The sequence below is a fragment of the Polypterus senegalus genome, chromosome 8 (genome assembly GCF_016835505.1).
Source record: "Polypterus senegalus isolate Bchr_013 chromosome 8, ASM1683550v1, whole genome shotgun sequence".
Classification (NCBI taxonomy): domain Eukaryota; kingdom Metazoa; phylum Chordata; class Cladistia; order Polypteriformes; family Polypteridae; genus Polypterus; species Polypterus senegalus.
The window spans coordinates 114,222,237-114,244,326 of record NC_053161.1 but is presented as its reverse complement, the minus strand read 5'-3'; the positions used below and the strand labels follow the sequence as shown (position 1 = coordinate 114,244,326).

The following is a 22,090-nucleotide window of genomic DNA, read 5'->3' as shown; positions in this document are numbered from 1 at the left end:
TTGTTTTAAACATGTCTTCAGAACTTTGACACATTGACTTTCATGTTCATTCAAATAAAACGTAGCAATTTCGCAGGCTATGCACGGTAAATCACAATCTCTCTATGTCTATTGTCGTATATGATGTTGCAAAAACCGACAGGCCGACGGTATCTGTTCTGTTTCCTTTCCATTACTGTACATTGCATTGCATTGCATTTATTTAAGTGGCTGACGCCTTTATCCAGGGCGATTTACAGCATCATGATACGGTTGGTTACGTTTCTTTTGGAATTCCAATTGGAGCACAGGCAGGTCAAGTGACTTGCTCAGGGTCTCACAGTGTCAATAGCAGGAATTGAACCCACAACATCGTTTACAGGCATGAGAGCAATAGTTAAGGAATACACCAGGTTAAAATGATCATTACTTTGTTGTGTAAAGAGTACAGTGGAATTCTGTCCAAACAAAGCAGTTTGTCACAAGTCATGTAGGAAAACCAAATGGCAATTAGAGAAAAAGAAGAGAAAATTACCCCCAATAGATTATTTCAGTGTTTTTATACCAAAACAGCTGTCAAGGAAGTTTATTAGGAATGGTTAGATGGTCGGTAACCCTCATGCAGTTAAAGGGAGTCTTCAGGAAACACTTTGAGATCTGGAGATGGGTTAGATTATAAAGCCTGAAATCAAGCATTGCTGGGACTTTGCAATATGTGTACTAGAGTACCTAAGGAAGTTAATGAGTACATATTTAAACCTTTAATGCATAGTTTTCACAGTAGGAAAATTCAGCTACAGACTAGCTAAGCATGTTTGAGAACACCCACACCCCACTCCTTTCAAAGGATGCCCAAGGATCTTTTATGATCATTAAGGGTGAGTTCTTTGGTTTTACGTCTCATCCGAAGGATGAGCAAATTTTAACAGCACAATGTCTGTGTCACTACACTGGGGCATTGGAACCTACATATACACCCTTGTGCAAATTAATTGAAACAAACTAAAAAAAAAAATCGGCAAAACTGATTTTTGTTATTTACATTTTTTATTAGGAATAATATTCATTTACTCAGTACATGATATGACCTCCTCAACTCCTGAGAAGCATCTGGATGAAACTTAGCTTGGAATCTACCAATTTTGAAAAGTCATGGAGGATTTTGAGGTCTCTGTACCAAATGTGAATTAAGGCCTGAATCATCATTTCCAAGGTTATGCAGTCCATTCCACAAAGTTGTTGCTTACAAATAGACCACAAATTTTAAATTGGGTTCTGATCAGGAGCGTTTCTAGGCCGCTCCAGTATGTTCATTTGATTCTCATTGAAAAATTTCTTGACTTGTTTCGATGTGTGACACTAGGCCAGATCTTGTTAAAAAAACACTGGATCCATCGGGAAATAACTTGTTAAACTTTTCTGTGGAGAAAATGTACTTTGTAATGTATTGTAGTTTGTGCATCATGCCATCAACTGGGTGCAAGCAACCGTTGCCATAATAGCAGAAACAACCTCAAAACACCTTGTTGTATGGGGGTTTCACATTATCCGGTGTCACACATCAAAACAAGTGTAGAAATATTTCGATAAGAATCAAATGAACATACTGGAGTGGCCTGGAAACTCCCCTGATCTGAATCCAATTGAAAATTTGTGGTCTGTTTGTACGTAACAACTTCATGTAATGGACTGCACAACCATAGAGAAAATGATTCAGGCCCTAATTCAAATTTGGTACAGGGACTGTGAATCCTCTTTTCAAAATTGATGGATTCCATGCCAAATCGCATCCAGATGCTTCTTAAGAGTCGGGGAGGACATATCATGTACTAATGTGAGTATATGAATATTATTCATAATAAAAAAAAAAAAAATTGGCACAACTGATTTTTGTTGTTTTCAGAGTTTCAATTAATTTGCACAAGGGTATAGACCACAGGGTAAATACCCCCAGCTAGCCTCACCAACACCTCTTCCAGCAGCAACTGATACATTCCCGGTTACTCTCCTATCCAAGTACTGGCCAGGCCCAAACATGCTTATAACAAGATAGTTAATTGCATATGATAGCAAAGTAAGTGGAAAAGCACATACTCTGGAATCAGCTAAATCATTATACCGTAGATTGACCTGGACAGAATTCTGGTTTGGACAAATTTGTTACAGATGAAATTTAATACAAATAAATGTCAACTATTAAATACAGTCACATCTAGTTAGTGTACACAGGGATGTTGGATTATATAATCTGATGTGTGGAATACAAATTAAGGCAGGTTATGCTTAAACTACATTAATAAGGGCTCATAGGAATTAATGTGCATAGTTTTGGTTAGCATGTTACAAACAAAGGTGACATGATTGAAGTGTTCAGAATTATGAAGAATTAGTATGATTTTTACTTTAGGATGGTTCTCTGACATGGACACAGAGACAGAAGTGGTAACTTGTTAAAGATAAATTTACCAACAACACAGAAAGTTTTTCTTCTCACACATGGTATAAATTACTATTTACCAAGTAGTGTGAGAAGCAGTAGCACTTTTAGGAACTTTGAAAACTTGACTCAATGTTATTTTAAACTTTAGAGAAGAACATTAAACTTTAGAGAAGTTTTAATGAATAGGGTTGACAGACTTATTTCAGTTTGCAAAGCTTGTTCTTGTCATTACTGTTTTGATATTCATTTCTCTTATTTAAACTTTTTTATCTTTAAGGTGAAATGGTTTTGTTTTCATGGCCACAATGAATAATTCTTTATAATCATTAACCCACTTTCTTGAAAGTAACACTTTCTGTATTTGAAAAGGTGGTTTAGTGATTTTTAGTTTATAATTCAACACTTTTGTCTACATAAAGCTAGCAGTGAGCCTTGGGTCCCTAGTGCAGAGCACACCCCCCATATAACTGGATCTTGGACCTTTGGCTGTCAGGCTTGAACGATCATGCCCAAGTAAATGTCTAACTTTGATCACTAGAGAACTGAAGGGGTCATTGCACTGCACATTGCTGTTTTCCATGTTTATGCATTATTGTATTGATCCAAATTTATTCTTGAAGTTTTATGTTGACTCCGCAGTAGTGAGTCTGATTACCAGTAATGATGAGAAAGCCAATAGGTATAAAGTTAAACTTCTCAGTGAATAGTAGGGGTGGATGAGTAAGGCAGAAGAATAATAGCATAAGATTTTCTTACATTTTGACAATACCAGTTATTTCACCTTTAAAAATAGAGCCTGTGATGTCACATTTCACTGCAAAATAGTTATCAGTAATCCTTTCTTAATGTTTAAATACAACATTCACAGTATTATGTAAATGAAAACAAAAAACAGACAATGCTTAAAAATATTAAAAAATGATTTTATTTTAATGTTTAGCAAGTGCAAGAAATATGGAATGTATATATTAATCAAATACATTCTTCAGATCCTACACTGTATATAAAACCTTTAAACAATATTGCATTAAAAAATTAACAGTAATAACTATTATATATTACCAAGAGCTTTGACCAATAGGACAGAATAGTAATATAACAAGTTGACCGATTTGAAACACAAATTGTAAGAAACACTAAGAATAACTGTATTCTAGATAGATAGATACTTTATTAATCCCAAGGGGAAATTCACGTAATCCAGCAGCAGCATACTGATACAAAAAAAATATTAAATTAAAGAGTGATAAAAATGCAGGTAAAACAGACAATATCCATCCATCCATCCATTTTCTAACCCGCCGAATCCGAACACAGGGGGTCTGCTGGAGCCAATCCCAGCCAACACAGGGCACAAGGCAGGAACCAATCCTGGGCAGGGTGCCAACCCACCGCAGGACACACACACACACACACACCCACACACCAAGCACACACTAGGGCCAATTTAGAATCACCAATCCACCTAACCTGCATGTCTTTTGATTGTGGAAGGAAACCCACGCAGACATGGGGAGAACATGCAAAGTCCACGCAGGGAGGACCCGGGAAGCGAACCCGGGTCTCCTAACTGCGAGGCAGCAGTGCTACCACTGCGCCACCGTGCCGCCCAAACAGACAATAACTTTGTATAATATTAACCTTCACCCCCCCCGGGTGGAATTGAAGAGTCGCATAGTGTGGAGGAGGACAGTGACAGCAGTCTGTCTGGAGATGACACTGTTCAGTGGATGCAGTGGATTCTCCATGATTGACAGGAGCCTGCTCATAGCATTAAAATATGTAATATTGTAATCTGGTTGGACAGAAATTCAGACTGCATCCAGCAGGCACATTTTTGGTTGATGTAGGCTTTTGCAGTGAAATTTAAAATGAAAGTTTTACTGTCTAGAATTCTTCAACTCCCTGACATGTTTTGTGCGAAAAGTGTGTCCGCTGAATCTGGTTTAAGAGCAACATAGTTGCAAGTTACGTTTTCACCTGTGCTAAAAGGCCCTTTTAGAAGGGGTAGACTAGGAGGCTGAGATAGACAAATACATCTTTGCAACTTTCCCTATGCAGGAAAAATTTGCCTCATGCATTTGGGGATGCAAGTGAATTTATGCCACTGTGGAACTCCGGGATCAGCAGATGGTTCTGTTTTCAATGGTCGTTTAAAGAGACTTACCTTCTGCAGATTTCTCTGCTTTCTCAAAATAACTACTCCAAGACTTTTTGGTCTTTATTTACCAGAACTGTACTCACAGTAATTTGTAAAATATGTTAAAAGACTGAAGCAGTAAAAGCAAAATCAACAAACAGTTGGTTTAATCATCTTCATGCAAACCACCAGATAGAAAATGAAGGATATGAAAGGCATTACAAGTTGACCCCCAGATCAATATGTAGAACACCAAATTGATTGATCGAAAGTTGCTCAAGCAGTATCAGCCAAATTGTTTAAAAGGAAAGTGCCCAGTAACAAGAAGAGCACCCTGTGGGAGGATATAGCAAACTTTGTCACCCATTACAAAAGACACAGTACTAATTTATGTTATTGAAAGAGCAAATACTTCAGCCCCAAGATTAGGGCTGGGCGATATGGACAAAAAATCATACCTCGATATATTTTGGCTGCATAGCGATATATACAATATATGTAGATATTTTTATGAAGTGAGCAAAATTTTATGTTGTTAACCAAAACCATACAAGATATCATAAGAATTTATTTATCAAAATAAAGGTATATATGTGTATATATAAAATATATACATTTTTTTTAACTTAAAGGCTCACAGTACCTAAAAAAGCTACTGTATCTGCTTTCAGGTTAAGAACATAGTGTAAATGTAAATAAAATGCTTAAATGTAAGCAAAAATGGCAGGCACGAGGTCTCTGAAAATTGGTTTGAAATGATATGAAAATACAGCCTACATTACAGTTAAAATAATAATAAATATAAATATAGATAAATACATAAACTGATGCTTACTTGCACTCCAGTGTTTTACCAAGCAAGTTAAACTGCAATGTACATTAGACATGCATATAAATTTGTTACATTTTTGTTGTTGTCTTTTTTCTTTTTTAATAAATCTGTAAAACAAATTTCATTTTTGACCAGAAGAAAAAAAAGTCTAGCCTAAAGGTATTTTACATTTTATTCTGTAGCTAATTTAAACTTTACTTCGTGAAATAATGTTTATAAGTGACATAACTCATTGTAAAGGCAAGCAGTTTAAAACTCAATTTTACTGCATAATTCTGGCTTTGATAAATATAACACTTAAGCAGTTAACGTTAATGTTTTTAAAACTTGCACTTCCCAAGTACCAGATGAAGTCGATGCCTAAAGCACTGCTTTCTTTGCCACTTTAGTGATTGCACTGCTTTGATAACGCTGCAAGAGTTTTCAGTCTTATAAAGCCATTCTTTTCCACTGTTGAGGCGGGATGTTTATCTTTTGCTGTGCAGTAAGCAACTGCCTCAGTGACACTGCTCCACTTTTCACTTTTCTTTTCATTAGGTGAGGCGTGGGTAAATGAACCTGGGAATGTCATCTGAATTGGTTTAGGTGTTTCGGATGTTGAACGCTTCGTAATTGTAGTAGTAGAACTGTGTTTGACAGCCTATTCGTACTGAATTTTGTGCTGCTGTTTTAAGTGATTAAAAAGATTGCTAGTGCTCCCACTTTTGAACACTACCTCCTTTCAGCATTCCCTACATCTATCCATCCATTTTCCAACCCGCTGAATCCGAACACAGGGTCACGGGGGTCTGCTGGAGCCAATCCCAGCCAACACAGGGCAGGAACCAATCCCGGGCAGGGTGCCAACCCACCGCAGGACACACACAAATACACCCACACACCAAGCACACACTAGGGCCAATTTAGAATCGCCAATCCACCTAACCTGCATGTCTTTGGACTGTGGGAGTAAACTGGAGCGCCCGGAGGAAACCCACTCAAACACGGGGAGAACATGCAAACTCCACGCAGGGAGGACCTGGGAAGCGAACCTGGGTCTCCTAACTGCGAGGCAGCAGCGATACCCACTGCGCCACCGTGCCGCCCCTCCCTACATACAGTATTATGCAATTCTGCTGCTCATCTGACCTGTGAAATCCAAACCACTGCCAAATAATCGATCCATTGTTCTTCTTTTTACATACTAAGTTGTCTTCACTTATAACTTGTGTGTCATGCCCCTCCATGTTGTGAGACAATTGTTTGCATGGACGTGAGCATGAGTGTGGGCAGGGCTGCTAGCAGAGCACAGTAGTGAAGCCTGGAGCAGGCAGTAAGAGATAAGAAAAAACTTGATATAAACGATACTGCCTCTATCCATTTCACACACTATTTATATCTCAGTATATTTTAAAATCTCCATATATTGCCCAGCCCTGCCCAAGATATACTGGTTGAGCTGGTGAAAGTATTTCACCTCGTATACAGTCATCGTCTTGAAATGTGACCAAGAGTCCATTATGTAAATTACTTGTAGTTTCAATCAGTTTGTACAACTGATTCAGTGTTGGTGATTACTTGTCTTGTACATGTTTTATATTTATACGGTATCTGAAATGTATTGATTTTTTAATTTGATAATGGTGCATTTTTACTGATTATTATTTTTTTTTTTTTTATTAAACATGCAGGAGAAGTGGAAGTTATTGCCTGCATTTCTAAAGGTAACAGATTTTATTAAAAAAATTGTTATAAAGTACATTACCTGCAATGCTGATTTTGGAATAAAGTGTATTTATTTTTAATGTTTATTTAATTGATACTAATTGACTTTTATACAAATGTTGTGCATTTCTTTTTAGGTGAAGGGGCTTGTAAAACAACACATTGATTCATTCAACTATTTTATTAATGTTGAGGTAGGAACACAAATCAAAACCTTCTTTTTAGTAATAATTATTTTTTTTTTTTTCTTTTTAGTAATAATTTAAAAGTGGCTTTATTACATCAAATTCTAATTTTAAATTGTAAATTTTCTCCAGATTAAGAAAATCATAAAGGCTAATGAAAAAGTGACAAGTGATGCTGATCCAATGTGGTATTTAAAGTAAGTCTACATTTATTTATTTATTTTTGCATTAACAAAACGTTCTTGCAGAATAACTGCATTATATCCTGTTTATTCCTACTGTTTGTGGCTATTGTTATTAACCACATTTAAGAGTGCAAGAATTCTAATATACTTTTGCAATATGGATATAAAACTTGAACGATTACTTTCTGGACTTGTGTACTTTAATTGAATGGAACCTACTGTCCTTTATTGTTATAGGCGCACTGTATTAAATGTAGTCCTGTTTGTCTTTGCAGCCTCTTTTTCTGTTTTAAGTTCCTTCCCAAAAATTAAGTTAAAGCTTTCAAGGAGCTCTAAGATGTAGTCTCTTAACTCTACAACTGAGTGGCTTGCAACTTATCAATCAGAAATCATCTTCATCAGTTTGTTGGTTTGCTTCCTGTATCGTTTGGAGTTTTTCTATGTATTCAATGAGAGAGTTTTCATAAGTTTTAAGCCTCAGTTGTGATCGTGCTGAGAAATGGGGTGTGCAGTTCATAGAGATTAATGCTGCAAGTAGAACAGTTCCACTGTACAAGCTGAGGCTGCAATCATGCAGAGTACTGGGGCTGAAAGCAAGTGGAGAAGCTGCCCTGCTCAGGAAAAGGAGACAATGTGGCAAGCTGCATTAAAAATGAGATATGATGTTGATGAAGAAAAGTTTGGTAAAACTTGAGGAAGACGTGGTAGCAAGTGGCCTCTTCTGGATGCATGCAGCACTCTGTATTCTTTCAGCTTTTTCTTACTCCTCATGATGTGATATAAAGTACTTACAGAATGAAGCTGGATTGAATTTTCAAGCTCTCTTTTATATACATACATTATCAAGAACGGGGCTTTTTGGGAAAGTTGCTTGTTGTTAAAATACATGCAGTACTACTGAGAATAAAAGTGTTCCATTTCTGGTAGGACTGCAATGTACTGCTATGCTCTGGCTCTGGTATACCAGCCCACGTCAAGCCATAATCCATGTGTAGAAGAGAATATTCAGAATACTATTCTTCTGTCTTAGATTTACTTATTTACCAGATTCTGTTTCAGCAGACTTACCATGGGTTTTTCTTGAGAAGCTAAAGTGAATGCTTCCTTCTGAAAGAAGAAACAAATTATTTATCTATGACAGCTACTGCCTAGTAAAAATGGAATGTAAATCATCATTGAAACTTACTGCTTTTAAAAGCCATTATGAATGGAGCTGTAGAATGTGTGGATGTAAAATATACTACAATTTGCCCTTTTGGCGTGGGGGACAGTCATTGGTATCAATTCCTTCATCCTCCAGGAACTGCCTGCATACTCAGTCAAACGTAAATTGTTGCAACTTACTTAAATCAAATCTGACATCCTATCCCCTACCTGCCTAAAAAGAAAAGAAAGATTTAATTCAGAGTAACCATTCAGTGAATTTAAGACATCATGCTTGCTTAAAGACATTTTCTCCAACAACATTAAGAAAGTTCAGAATATTGTTTAAATTTGGGATTTATTTCCTTATACTGTATTTGACTTTTGTAATTTTAAGTTAAAGTTTGTGTTTATGGCATGTAGTCAAGGATTTCTCAAGATAAATAAGATAAAGCAATGTAGTGGCCATTGATGTTGCTATGAACACTGCCACTTATGGTTCACAGGCTACTTTGAATCAAAACCTACCTGATAAGTGAATTATTTTATTCTGAATAGATCTTAGTTCCCAAAATGTGTCACAGTGAAGCAGTATTCCAGCAAATGAGTTTACAATTAACCCGGCAATGGATAATCTGAAGGGAAATGAGTGTAATTTCAATTTTGCATATAAATTAGACCATGCTTTTAAAAAAAACTATGAGATGCGTTGTTTGTCAATAGTTGATTTCATTACATGAAATATCCTGTTCCTGGTACTGTCTCAGATGTTCTAGGGGTAAATGTTTTTGAAAGACCTAAACAATTTAGAGATGCTACATGTATCTTTGTTGCTGCTAGGTAGGATAATTTCTACTGCAAATATTGAGGAAATGTTGGGTCAGCAAGGTTTATTTGAGCAAAGTGTTTATTTGTATGCAAAACTAAAAGAAATATGTTGATAAAAGTTTGTATTTGAGGCAAAGTAAGTATGCAAGCAGAGTATCAATATAAAAAAAAAAATCTGTAAAGGTTCCAGTACTAAATGCCTTCCACATGTTAAATTTTGAGCAGTTCAGGAATTGTGTGAATATGTTACTGTCTTGCTATGGTGCATTACCACAAACGTTTGTCCTTAAAATGTTGTACTTTCCTAGTAAATGCATTTCCCTTCATTTCATATACAAAATATAAACTTTTTTCCAGATATCTTAATATATATGTTGGCATGCCTGATGTAGAAGAAAGTTTCAATGTGACAAGACCAGTGTCTCCACATGAGGTACCAAAACTTCAATACTTGCTATCAAAAATTACAAGCTTCTAACTTAATTAATTAAGGGAGTAAATTTTTTCATAAATATCATGGAAATCTACATTTTGTGTTTCAGTGTCGACTGAGAGACATGACCTATTCTGCTCCAATTACAGTGGATATTGAGTACACTCGTGGAAGCCAGAGAATTATTCGGAATGCTCTTCCTATTGGCAGGTATGTTTTAGGGTTTATTGTGATTAACACTTTTTTTAAGTTTTAAGTTTTTTGGCAACTGTACAGATGTGTTTTGAAGTATACAAGCGTTAGCATTTCAGCTATAAAGCTTGTTTTTGTGTTAATGGGAAGATGTATACAGTGAATTTCACTTTTTGCTTACTAACAGATACAGGATGCAGTTTGTTAATCATATAAAAGTATATTTTATACTGTTTAAAAAACACTTGAAAAACTTCATAAGCTTTTAATTTTATTATAGCTGTATGTGTTCTCTGTATACTTAGAGTTTGTGTAACTTTTACTTAAAAAAAAAAAAATGTCATGTTTACAAACTTAATGTTACCAGACAGGAGTGTTGAGCTAGTAACATATGAATTTTTGTTTTGTGTAAAATTCAAATTTAGCATATTTGTTATCAAAACAGATAGCAAGTAAACCATTTTCTTTTCAGTACTGTAGAGAAAATATAAAAATTTAGCCCATTCTTCTAGGAGTTATACCACAGTTATTTCCCACAATCATGAAACCAAAAAGCCCTGCATAAAGTTTCCATCTTGGGTTTGAAAAGTAATTTCTTTAATCACAGAACTGCTGTTTGTAATGTACCTGATGGAAGCTGAATTGACAAATATAACCTGAAAGCAGGTCTTTCCTACTACAAGTACAATGCCAAGAGAATTTCATGGTCCTCTCTTGTTTGTTCCACAACATAATTAAGTGCATATTAACATAAATGCGTATAAATGTGTGATTAATATGAGGAGTAAATCAGAGTGGGATCATTTACAACCTTTGTTACTCTTTGTATTAGCCTCAGTTTTTGAACACCTTTTTGCTAAGCAGTGTCTAAAACATTAGTATTTTTTGGGATTCCCTTCTCTTCTTTGTTTTAGAGCAACTGCTGATGAGATTTCAAAGTTGTATTATCTGTGTGTGTGTTTTTAAATTATTTTTAGAAATGTTACTAACAAAATGATTTTTAAAAGTGTATGGAAACATATTCCTCATGTAAGTTAACAGTGCTTTATCAGACTCTGGACCTTGAAAAGGAAAACCATGCTTTAATAACCATACTATTTTTTCTTAGAAGAGTCTCCATTGACGTTGTTATCTCCTGCTTATTTAAAACAAGATGGGAAAATGTTATTCCAGTTCATAGCTTTTTAGACTCTACTGGGAAATCAAGTGCAATAGATGTATCAATTGTTTTGATTTAAAGGTCACGGATGTTTTTCAAAATATCACTTGTCTATTTTTTGTTCACGTAATGGAGACAATATGATATTAGAGACTGCAATGTTCTTGGGATGCAAACCATCTGAAAATTGTCTGTACATCTGTTAGATGGCTAATTTTGTGTCTTACAAAATGCAATTTATTCTTTGTTTTTCTATTTAAGTTTACTTTTCTCCTGACATTAATGCAAACTATCACAATAATTTTTAATGTCTATATGTTATTAGTATCATCTATGTTGAATGAAAACCTACTAGGCGTTTGCCTTGGCATTTGCGGAATATGATGAATCAGAACGTTTGCGCCTTGTGCATCATGTGTTATTGTTGTATTACTATTATATTCTAGTGTTCTTATCCTTTAGCAGATGATTTGCAAAAGCTAGCTACAGAAATTTGGACATATACTTCTTGAGTATTTGGCAAGAATAAGTAAAGCAAATATCCAATTTAAAACAAGTCTTTTGTACATTAAGAAAGATATAGTAGTACATTTTGAATAATAACTAAACAGGGGAATCTTCTAAACAAAGGTACAGTAAATTGGAAGCAGGAGAGCCAAAGAAAGCTTTTAGAATTTAAAAATGAATATTAATAGAAGAGTCTTTATTGAGTCCCAAAATTTTTTTTTAAGATGTATCTGATGATAACTGGTTTAGGAACTGTTCTAAAAGTGAGAAGAAGTTTATTGTACTGTTTTGCAACAAGACATGAGAATCTGTAGACAATTTTAGGTTGTCTGGAGAGAAGTGATAGAATAAGGAATTCAACTCCTATGGAAAACACGAAAAGCCTAGAAAGTGGAATTTACCTGAACCTTTGTGTTTCAAATGCTGATTGTTATAATTTTTCATCCCAAGGATGCCTATTATGCTCCGTAGCTCCAATTGTGTATTAACAGGAAAAACACCTGCTGAGTTCTCCAAACTAAATGAATGCCCACTTGATCCAGGTAATTTGTAACATTTTTTAACTGTATAAAATCAGCTTTACTTTGAACTTACCATAAACCATTACATATTTTAAAGTTTAAACTAGAATTATTATTTAATAGCAAATTCTTCTTTTCACTTAATTAAACCAGTTAGAAATTATTTCACTTTTTAATGTCTCTTGTTATGTAGCATATTTATATATATATTTAGTAGAAACATGTTTTATATTTTGAATAATTAATTGTCATTTCTTTTTGTTTCAGGGGGATATTTTATTGTGAAGGGTCAAGAAAAAGTGATTCTGATTCAAGAGCAGTTGTCTAAAAACAGAATTATTGTTGAAGCTGACCGGAAAGGTGCAGTAGGAGCATCTGTGACCAGGTTAGAGAAAGCAATAAAATGTCATTACGTTAATCAAAAGAAATGGCTACCTGTTAACTGGCATGCAGGGGCCATCTGATTACTGGGTTTCCTAAAAATTATCATGTCTACATGTAGGATTACTCTGCACTTGGAATTAATTTTTCATGTCTGCTCCCATAATGTATATTGGCGCAGAAGAAAATTTATTGGTTTTTATGTTACTTTCAACATTTTGTCAGATTTGTTTGTGTATGACACAATGTTATCAGTAGTACCAAATGTCCACTCTTACCAGTGATGAGTGATGTTTCACTGAAAATATGTTTCACTGAAAATCAGTATGTTCAGTATATAACTGTGATATCTAAGAATCACATTTAAATTCCCCCTCCCTAAAATGAAAGAAAAGTAAAATAAAAGGTAAATTGTAAAGTGTAAAAAAATAAATAAAAAACCAACATTTGTCAGGTGCATTCCAGTTCACACAATAGCTTTCCTAAAACAAAGCAGTTATAATAGCCATTTAAACAACAATGTGTTTGGTGTATACATCACTTCTCAATTTAAAGTTAAAGATGCTTAAATATCAGAATAATTAGTGAATATATATTGCATATTTCTGTTGCAGCTTATTTAGCTTGAGCAAATGAGCTGCACCACAGTGCAGAAGATGAACTTAGTACCCACAATCAATGTCATTGATTGAATTAATTGAAACTACTGGGTGCAGTGGGTGCTCTTGATTAGAAGTTCTGAGAGAAATTCTGACAGACCTGTAGTTGAACAGTGATAGTGAATGTGATAAATTGACAAGAAGATGAGGAGTAGGAGAGTGCAGTAACAGCCAGTGAGGAAATGGACAAGTGACTGGCATCCTAAAGCTTTGTTTTCCCAAAAGTGGGGTGATATTAGGATTACAGTATACTTGCCTATCTCATCTATCTACTGAGTAAATGCACATGTTTAAACTGCTACTTGTTAACTGTTATGCTGCCTTATGTCAGCTTGGTCATATGGTGTCATTGTTTCTTCTTTGTGGCCTGCAAGGGACACTCCAGCCACCCATTACTCAGAACAAGCAGAACAGACACAAGTTCAGCAAAAGCACAGGTTTTTTTATTCAGCTGTGGGAAATTCTTAAATATGTTACCCACCAGACTTCAACCACAGTTACAAAGCACAGTATTAAAAACCCCAAGCAGTTTGTATTTTCTTCGTCTTTCTCTCTTCTTCTCTCTGTCTCTGTTCTTCCACCTCTACACCTCATCCAGCAAACTTTGTCTCTCTCCCTCCTGACTCTGGCTCCTAGAGCAGTGGCAGTGGGCTTCTTTTATCCTGCACCTGGGACTACTTCCAGTGGCCTGGAAGCACTTCTGGATTAGGTGGAAGCTGATGAAATAGGGCTCCACAGTCCCTGCAGCACCCCCTGGCAGCACCCATGGAATCCAGCAGGTCTGTGCCAGTCACGTGGTAAAATTCTCTTGCCCCTATAACAAGGCATTTCCAGAAATATCTTCTGCTGCTTTTCTTTTCCAGATGTGTAAATGTGGAGCTGCTGCACTGTGAACCATTTTCATGTGTTGTTTTTACTCACGCTTTTTTCATGCATTATTATCCCTTCCAAAATAATACATCTACTTGTAGTCACACATCTGTACAGTACCGACTTTTTACCGATACTGTAAAAAAGCTAGACATGGCACTAAAGTATCGGTTCTTGTGACATCCCTAGTTGTATCTACGTGCATGCTGAATCTTATTTCTATAAGTAAAATGTATTACATTACCAGTTCCTGTCACAAATCATCTGAAAGCCACTTTTTAGTAATCAGAACAATTGAGACATGCAAGCACAATGAGTGATGACAACACTAGAAAAAAAGATAAAAGTAAAAAGGTTAAGCTGCAAATTTAATGATACTCCAGCAATGATATTTTGAGTCTGGCTTCTCTTCCCAGTTCTGAAGTTGTAGATAAAAAGAAAATTAATAAGTAATGGTGCTAAATCTACAAGTAAAAATCAAAAGATTTCTTTAAAAGAACATTTAAGATCATATTATGTGATATCATCTACTTTTAAATTCTGCTCCGTACTTGTAAAATATCTATTTTTATACTGTATTGAGGATTTGTTCTGTTTTGTGTATTGTATTGACCCCCTTCTTTTTGACATCCACTGCACATCCAACCTACCTGGAAAGGGGTCTCTTTTTGAACTGCTTTTCCCAAGGTTTCTTTCATTTTTTTTCCTACAGGGGTGTTTTTTTTTGGGGGTTCCTTGTCTTCTTAGAGAGTCAAAGCTGGGGGTGGTAGAGAGGCAGGGCCTGTTAAAGCCCATTGCGGCACTTCTTATGTGATTTTTGGGCTATACAAAAATAAATTGTATTGTATTTTACAGGCATAGTAAGTCTTCTCTATTTGCATTTATCTCTACCAAGTCAAACTATTTCTTCCTTCTGGTTAACCACTAGTCCCTTGGATGGGGTGAGAAAATTATCAGCAATGATCTCTGACTGGTCCATCAGGACATGAGTGCAGCAATTTTTTGGGCCTTGTGTATTTGTAATTAATCTACTCTGTGCCACTCCCAAGAAAAAAAAAGCTGGGGCAATTGCTGTAATTTATTATCTCCTAGTTTATTATGACAAAAATGATCTCCTCTAAAAATCAAAACAATGCCAGCAATAAGTTTCATTTTGTATAACATGTTATAATCTTTCAATTACAATCTGATCTTTTTTCCCCCCAGAATAAATAGTTCAGAAACAATATATAATGTCTATTCATATTCCACACACTTTCTGTATTTATAAAACAAAAACATTTTTATTGTTATTTACCACTTTTTTTCAGTTCAACTCATGAGAAGAAAAGCAGAACCAATATTGTTGTGAAACAGGGGAGGTTTTACTTAAAGCACAACACTTTGTCTGAAGACACACCTATTGCGATCATCTTTAAGGTAGAGTTTTTCTCATAAATCTTTTCTGATAACTTTTTATAATGATCTGTGTTCTAAAAAGTTAAAATTCAAATTTTGTTTAATTAAAGCACTAGAATATTTATGACAAAAGCAGACAATTCAGTCAACAGAGCATCAATCCCTAAAAAACCATGTATCTGTAGACTTAAATGTTATATAGACTTAAAAGTAAACTGGGAGCCCCACAAACAATTGCTATTCCAGAAATTATAACTGCAAACCTTCTAAAGTGAAAAGGCAACTGCTCAAGTTTAGAATCAAATGGCCTTTAGGTGGAATGGGGAGAAGCCACAATAACACAACAAAACACACTGACTACACACACTGCTCAACTTGAACACAAAACTCTACAGCTGTCCAGTTACAGCCTTTGCCATAATATAGTAATAGTATGTTTGCTAGGCAGGATGAAAATGGCCAATAAGTGGAAATAATTATTGTGTGCATCAGAACTCTATGCTTTCATGAAAGAGAGGCATTATGCTGTTGTGCTCCTATAACTTTATGGAAAGAAGCCTAGGCAATGCTTTCTTAGTAGGTTTTTGAAATTTAGTGCCATTAGATCAAAAATACCACTCCATTCTAATAAGTTCAATGTCTTATGCTTGATACACATCTGATGCTTTTTTTTTTAATTACTGTGGCTTCTTTTAAATGGTAATGGATTTTTCATTTCACCAAAAGTGCTAACTTGTCTTTTTTCCTAAAGCATTTTAATGCCATGAATAAACAGTACTAGCCTTTAAAGGCCATGTCTTATTGGCCCTTAATATGCAGAAACACCACTGCCAGTGCAACATCTACGAGGTGAGACACAAAAATAACCAGACTGGGCTTGGGGTTTCCTGGAAAACCATCTGGAGGTCGGCCGGACGTGAATCATAGAATTATATCCCCTCCTACACACCCTCTCAAACCGCTGACTGGCTAGGTATATCCTGTGAATAGCCCAGTCAGTATTTGCACAACAATTGCTACACGAATTGCCTCAACAATGTCTGGTGAAAAAATGGAACAGTGAGACAAGAAAAGACAACGCTCTCGCGCACAATGCTTATTCCGTAAAGCAGTTTTTTACTGACAAAAACATTCCTGTCCTCAGTCATCCTCCCTATTCGCCCCATTTAGCTCCTTGTGATTTTTTCTTGTTCCCGAAAATCAAAAGTGACCTGAAGGGACCACAATTTTCTTCAGTGGATGAAGTGAAGGCAGAAATGGCAAGCCTCTTGCAGAATCTCAAGCAAACGACTTCCAGCACTGTTTCAATAAATGTAGGAGGAGTATATAGGAGGTGACAATGTTTAGAATGCCGTAATTCATCAATAAATATATATATATTTTTAACCAGTCTGTTTATTTTTGTGTCTCACCTCGTATTAGTTTAACAGCAAGACTCTCTTGAAATGTTTCATGGCCTTCTCCTGTCCCATGGTATAAACTCCTTTGTGTAAAACATAAGTGATTGTGAGGTCAATGTCCTCCTCATGGATTTTCTGTTGAGAGAGTACCACCCTAGAAGCTGGTATGAAGTGTCTACACAGTTGTCGGGCTTTGGATTTTTTTCATATTGTCTTATTTTCTATCTTCTAGCCTTTCATGATCATCTTCCCTGTCTTGGCATTATGTAAAATGAAACAGACAGTAACCTCTCTGGTGTCCATCTGTTTTACAAATACCAACTTGCTGTCACAAATTTAATCTGACTGAGCAACAGGATTATTTCTTAAGAATCCTTTGTCATTGACATTTATAGAAAGGAACCTTGCTCATCTTCTGCTGTACTTATTGCTACATAATCAAAAAAACAGGTCACTCAAGTGTCTGAATTGGAATGGTCTAGTGTAGAAGTTATCCCAAAAAAGTTGATATCCTAAGTAATTCAAGGGAGGGGGAAGTCCCACAAGAAAGGAAAATCTTTCAAGGAACACATATGTCAACTTTTCATTAGATCAAAAAAAAATAAAACCTTGATTTTTTTTTTTAATATTTGGATAATTTTGTAATTGATTTAAACATTTTTAAAACTAAAATCACTATAAACAAAAAAACACAAAATAAAAAGGTCGTACTCCTTCTGCAAACTAAAAATATATCTGCATACTTCCTAGAAATATTACTTTTTGTTGTCTGTGTGAAAAGGTGCACCATAAGAAAATGTCATTCTGTGCAGATTTTTCTGTACTTTTTTTATTTTGTCGTATACAAAGTATAGGGAAAGTTTTGGAATCCTTCAAAAATTCAATTTCAAGATTTTGATGAATCTCGATGTTTTAGACCTCCCTGAGTCCAAAAATAAAATTTTTGGAGTTTATCTGTGTGTGTGTGTGTGTATGTAAACACGATAACTTGAGTATGCTTTCACTTAGGTCAACCAAATTTTGAATACAAGTATAAGGTGCATAGAACATAGATTTCTATTAACTTTTGGGGTATATCTACTAACCTTTTATACATACAGCTGCATAGTCTGATTTATTCAACTTGTAATTGTTCAATAATTGTTTAATATATTATTAGTTTATTTGATTTGTTGCCGATGGATCTTTAATGTACGTAATTTAAAAATATTATCATTGTCTTGCGGTTTACTCCTCAAATATCCATTTCCATATCTGAGTATACGGAAAAGTCTAGGGGAAGACCGCTCATGATTTGTAATTTTGTTTTTACAATTACACCCCTTGTTCTTTTTTCTCATGGCCTCAACATTCCCTTCACATAAATTACAGGGGCCTTTCCTTAAATTTTCTGCAGTTTTCCTTAAAACTTTTTCTTTTTTTGCAGCCCTCACTGCTCTTCCCTGTACCTAAGACACACCTTTACCACAAGTGACTTCTCTTTTTTTTCCAATTTAAAAAAAAAAGGCTTATCTATTGGTCTAGTGTCCTCTTATAGCCCTTTGACCATCTGATACAGTTACCCTGCTTTTTCTTCTCTCCATCCTATTTTAGTCCTCATCCAGGATAAGAAGGAGTGTACAGACCGCTCCAGCAGTTTTTGCCATCCGGTCCTAAATGAGGCACACTCTGCTCCTAATGTAATCAAACTGTGTAACCGGATATATAACAAGGTACGCGCCTTGTGTGGTCCAACCTGAAGCAGGGCAGAGAATACTCAGGAGCTGTTGGTTGGGGATAGACTTCAACTTCGTCCTGTGCTTTCTCCTACCGGTTCCATTCTGCTGCCTCCCTGATGTGAGGAACAAAATCGCACTCACAGTTCACTGTGCACAAATCAAACAGGTTTATTTCTACCTAAAAAAAAAAAAAGAGTCAAAGAAACAATAATGCAATTAATAACTATTTATAATCCTTCCATTGGTATAACTGTGGGATATACAGTCACTTAGGTCTCTATTCTTTCATGTTTTTTATATAAGCAACTTGCACTGTCAGTCAACCGTTTCATAGAAATTGTGGTCTGCCGAAGTTTTACTTGTCTTTATCATACAGGTTATATTCAGATCTGGCATGGCAGGGAGATTCACCGTTCTGTACACAGTCTAGCTTGTGGCACTATCACCATTCAAACTGAAAAGTGCAGCAGTTCCCCTTGGTGGCCTGTTTTCATTCCAAATCCCTATCCTTTTACATCTTGGTTGCTACTTGCATCAAGAGCAGGCTAATGCAGTTCCTCTAAATCCACACCAACCCAGGCGGTGTTCTGAGCAGTCCTATTTGCATGACTGTTGAGGTGTCATGCTTTATGAAGATGCTTGGCCAGATCATTACAAAATGTTTTGACTGTTCACACATGATGATAATTAAACTAAGATGTTTGCTCAACTCTTTACTGTACAATTTGGTAAAAAAAACAAAATAGAAAAAGTAGATTTTCATGTTTGAATATCGTTTTAAAATGTTATTTTGAATTAAACACTTTAATTGAAAAAAATCACCTAGCCTTACTTTTTAGTATATAATTTGAAGTTAAATGTATACCAATAGATGTCTGCATCAAGTCTGATACCCTTCTTTGTTGGTTTGGTCTTTATACAGTATATTGTTTTAGTGTGACTTTAGCTTTTGTGTTAGCCATTATCTCATCCACTGACAGACATTGCTGTGGATGATATTTTGCTATACAAATCATCACACTCTTTCTTGACTGTTGTATAACTCTGTCCCATTACTACTGTTGCCTTCAGCATCCACACCAGTGTCCTGCATGCACAGGTTCCAAGAGGTTGAAAGGAATTAATCCCATAATATGACAGAGCTTGTGAATAACACATTCAAAATGGTGTCTTGTCCAGGTTTATCATGCTAATGCAGATTGCAAGATTCAATTAGATTGTGTGCTGCATTTGTATTAGTGTTTCCACGTAAAAGTTTCATTGCATAATTATCAAAGTATTGCTTTAAAATTTCCAGGGGTGCTGAGGTTTCCTCCTGATGTAAGCTTTACATCAGGAGCCATTTTTTGTTTAAATGTAATGGTTATTATTTGTTGTTAATATTTTAACTAAAATGCATACATTTTGCAAATTTTGATTATACAAATGGATGTTGGATATGTGGATTATGCAGCACAAGTTACGTGACTATTTCTTTTCACTTTTCCACGGACGTTTTTCACTTTGGGTGAAAAGGGCCTGCTGAGTGTGAATATTCAATATGCGAATTCTCCTCAAAAACATGGGATTAAAATTTTTTCTCGGATACCGCTATAAACGTAACATTTAAAAAATATCCTATTTGGGTGGAATATTCCTTTAAACACTGCCATCCTGACATTTACATAGGATACATAGGATATAAGGAAGAGAAATATATTTGCATGTGTCTAGTAAGTCGCTGACTGCAGTTAAAATGGTAGTTTTGGCCAAGAATAACATTAAATTACATTTATCTGTGCAACAATTATTGGTTAATTCTAATTAATACTAGTTTATGGGTAGTTACTATTAGTTAGCAGATGGTTTTTATCCAAGGCACATCAGTATATGTACTGTACTTGTCATTGTTTATTGAGCAGGTGATGTAAAACAAAATGTTAAGGTAGAACACATGAAATTTAACACTTGGATTAGTCCAAGGCCACACAGAAAAATTAGCAATTTAGAAAAATCATATTTGGTTAACAGTTAATGGTATCCTTACTCTCTACAATCCTGGATATGAGACAGGGAAGCAGCTCTGAAGTACTTTGTGAGAAGGGGTTGCCTTCAAGAAGTGCCTTATTATCAATATGCTGAAAACAGATTGGATGGCTGAGGAAGGCGTTTTCCACAGCTGAGAAGCAGTTAGTAGACAGACAAACACAGAACACAGGGCTGTCTTTGTTACAGGCTATAATGTGATTACTCTTTGAAGGAGGTATACTCTTCAGTGCTGACACAGCTGTTGCAGGACTGCCAGAGTAACTATCCTTTGTAGTAGGATGAGTCACTGTTTGTCCTTTGGGGTTGGGCATTTTCCAATGTGGTTATACACTCTCTTTTCCCCCAAACTTCCCACATGAACAAAATAAATTAAGCAATGAAAGGCAATACTGAAGTATTGAAATTGGGATAGTTGAGGTAGATAGATAAATATACATTTGTTTGTTCCAAGTGGTAAATTTGGCTTTATGTAGAAGCTAATTAAATAACTGTTTACACCAGAATGACTAAACAGAAAGAAAACTTAAAAGAAAGTCTTATGATGTGGCAGTTACAGTTCCAGTCATGCATTGTTTAGGCATATTGCCCTTGGTATAAAGTAGCCCTAGTAGAGTTGACACACGTCTGCAGAATAATTTGTTGGCTGAAAATACTTGCAGTTATTGTGTCAGACAGGGGATATGCTGCATTGTTCATAGTGGCACTCAGTTTTGTTTTCATTTTATCCTTCATTAATACCTCCAGGGAGTTGAAAGTGTGCCCCATTCGGTGGGCCTCTTTTAAAGTAATGTTACCAGCCCAGCACACTATAGCATAGAAAATTGCAGTGGCCATTCACATATAGAATATGTGAAGGAGGTTACTACCCACATTCAAGGAACATAGTGTCCTAAGGGAAAAGAGCCTGCCCTGCCCTTTTGTGTATTGAGACCAGTCCAGCCTGTCATTGATGTGTACTTATAGCAATGCAACCACCTCTACATTACCTCTACAGTAACTCCCTGAATAGAGACTGGGAGTAGAGTCTCTTTGTTACTGCTAAAGTCAATAGCCAGTTCCTTATTTTTCCTGCTGTTAAGTTTCAGACAATTCTTTTCGTACCAAGAAACAAAGTTATCCACCTGACTCCAATAATTTTTCTCATTTTCCTTTTAATACACCCCACAAGTGTTGAATCATCAGAAATATTCTGCAAGTGACATTATCTGGTGTTATATTTACTGTATATGTGTACAGAGGAAGCAAAAGGGATACAAGACTGTTTCTTGTGGTGCTCCACTGTTGCTCACATTCTTATCAGAGACAGAGTTCTCAGGGCTCAAACTGTGCTCTGCCAGACTGTCCATTATTCAGAACACCACAGTCTCGGCTCATCCACCTACATATTT

At 35.7% G+C, this 22,090-nt stretch overlaps 1 protein-coding gene across 1 annotated transcript in view; it reads left to right on the top strand.

Moving 5' to 3' along the window:
* The window catches only part of polr3b (polymerase (RNA) III (DNA directed) polypeptide B), a 256,221-nt gene that overhangs the window by 749 nt on the left and 233,382 nt on the right, over nucleotides 1-22,090 (top strand). Inside the window, exons 2-9 of the mRNA XM_039761636.1 lie at nucleotides 7,062-7,094; nucleotides 7,233-7,289; nucleotides 7,413-7,477; nucleotides 9,794-9,869; nucleotides 9,979-10,079; nucleotides 12,178-12,269; nucleotides 12,516-12,633; nucleotides 15,469-15,577. Coding sequence (XP_039617570.1) covers nucleotides 7,062-7,094; nucleotides 7,233-7,289; nucleotides 7,413-7,477; nucleotides 9,794-9,869; nucleotides 9,979-10,079; nucleotides 12,178-12,269; nucleotides 12,516-12,633; nucleotides 15,469-15,577 — 651 coding nt within the window. The remainder of the gene's footprint in view (nucleotides 1-7,061; nucleotides 7,095-7,232; nucleotides 7,290-7,412; nucleotides 7,478-9,793; nucleotides 9,870-9,978; nucleotides 10,080-12,177; nucleotides 12,270-12,515; nucleotides 12,634-15,468; nucleotides 15,578-22,090) is intronic.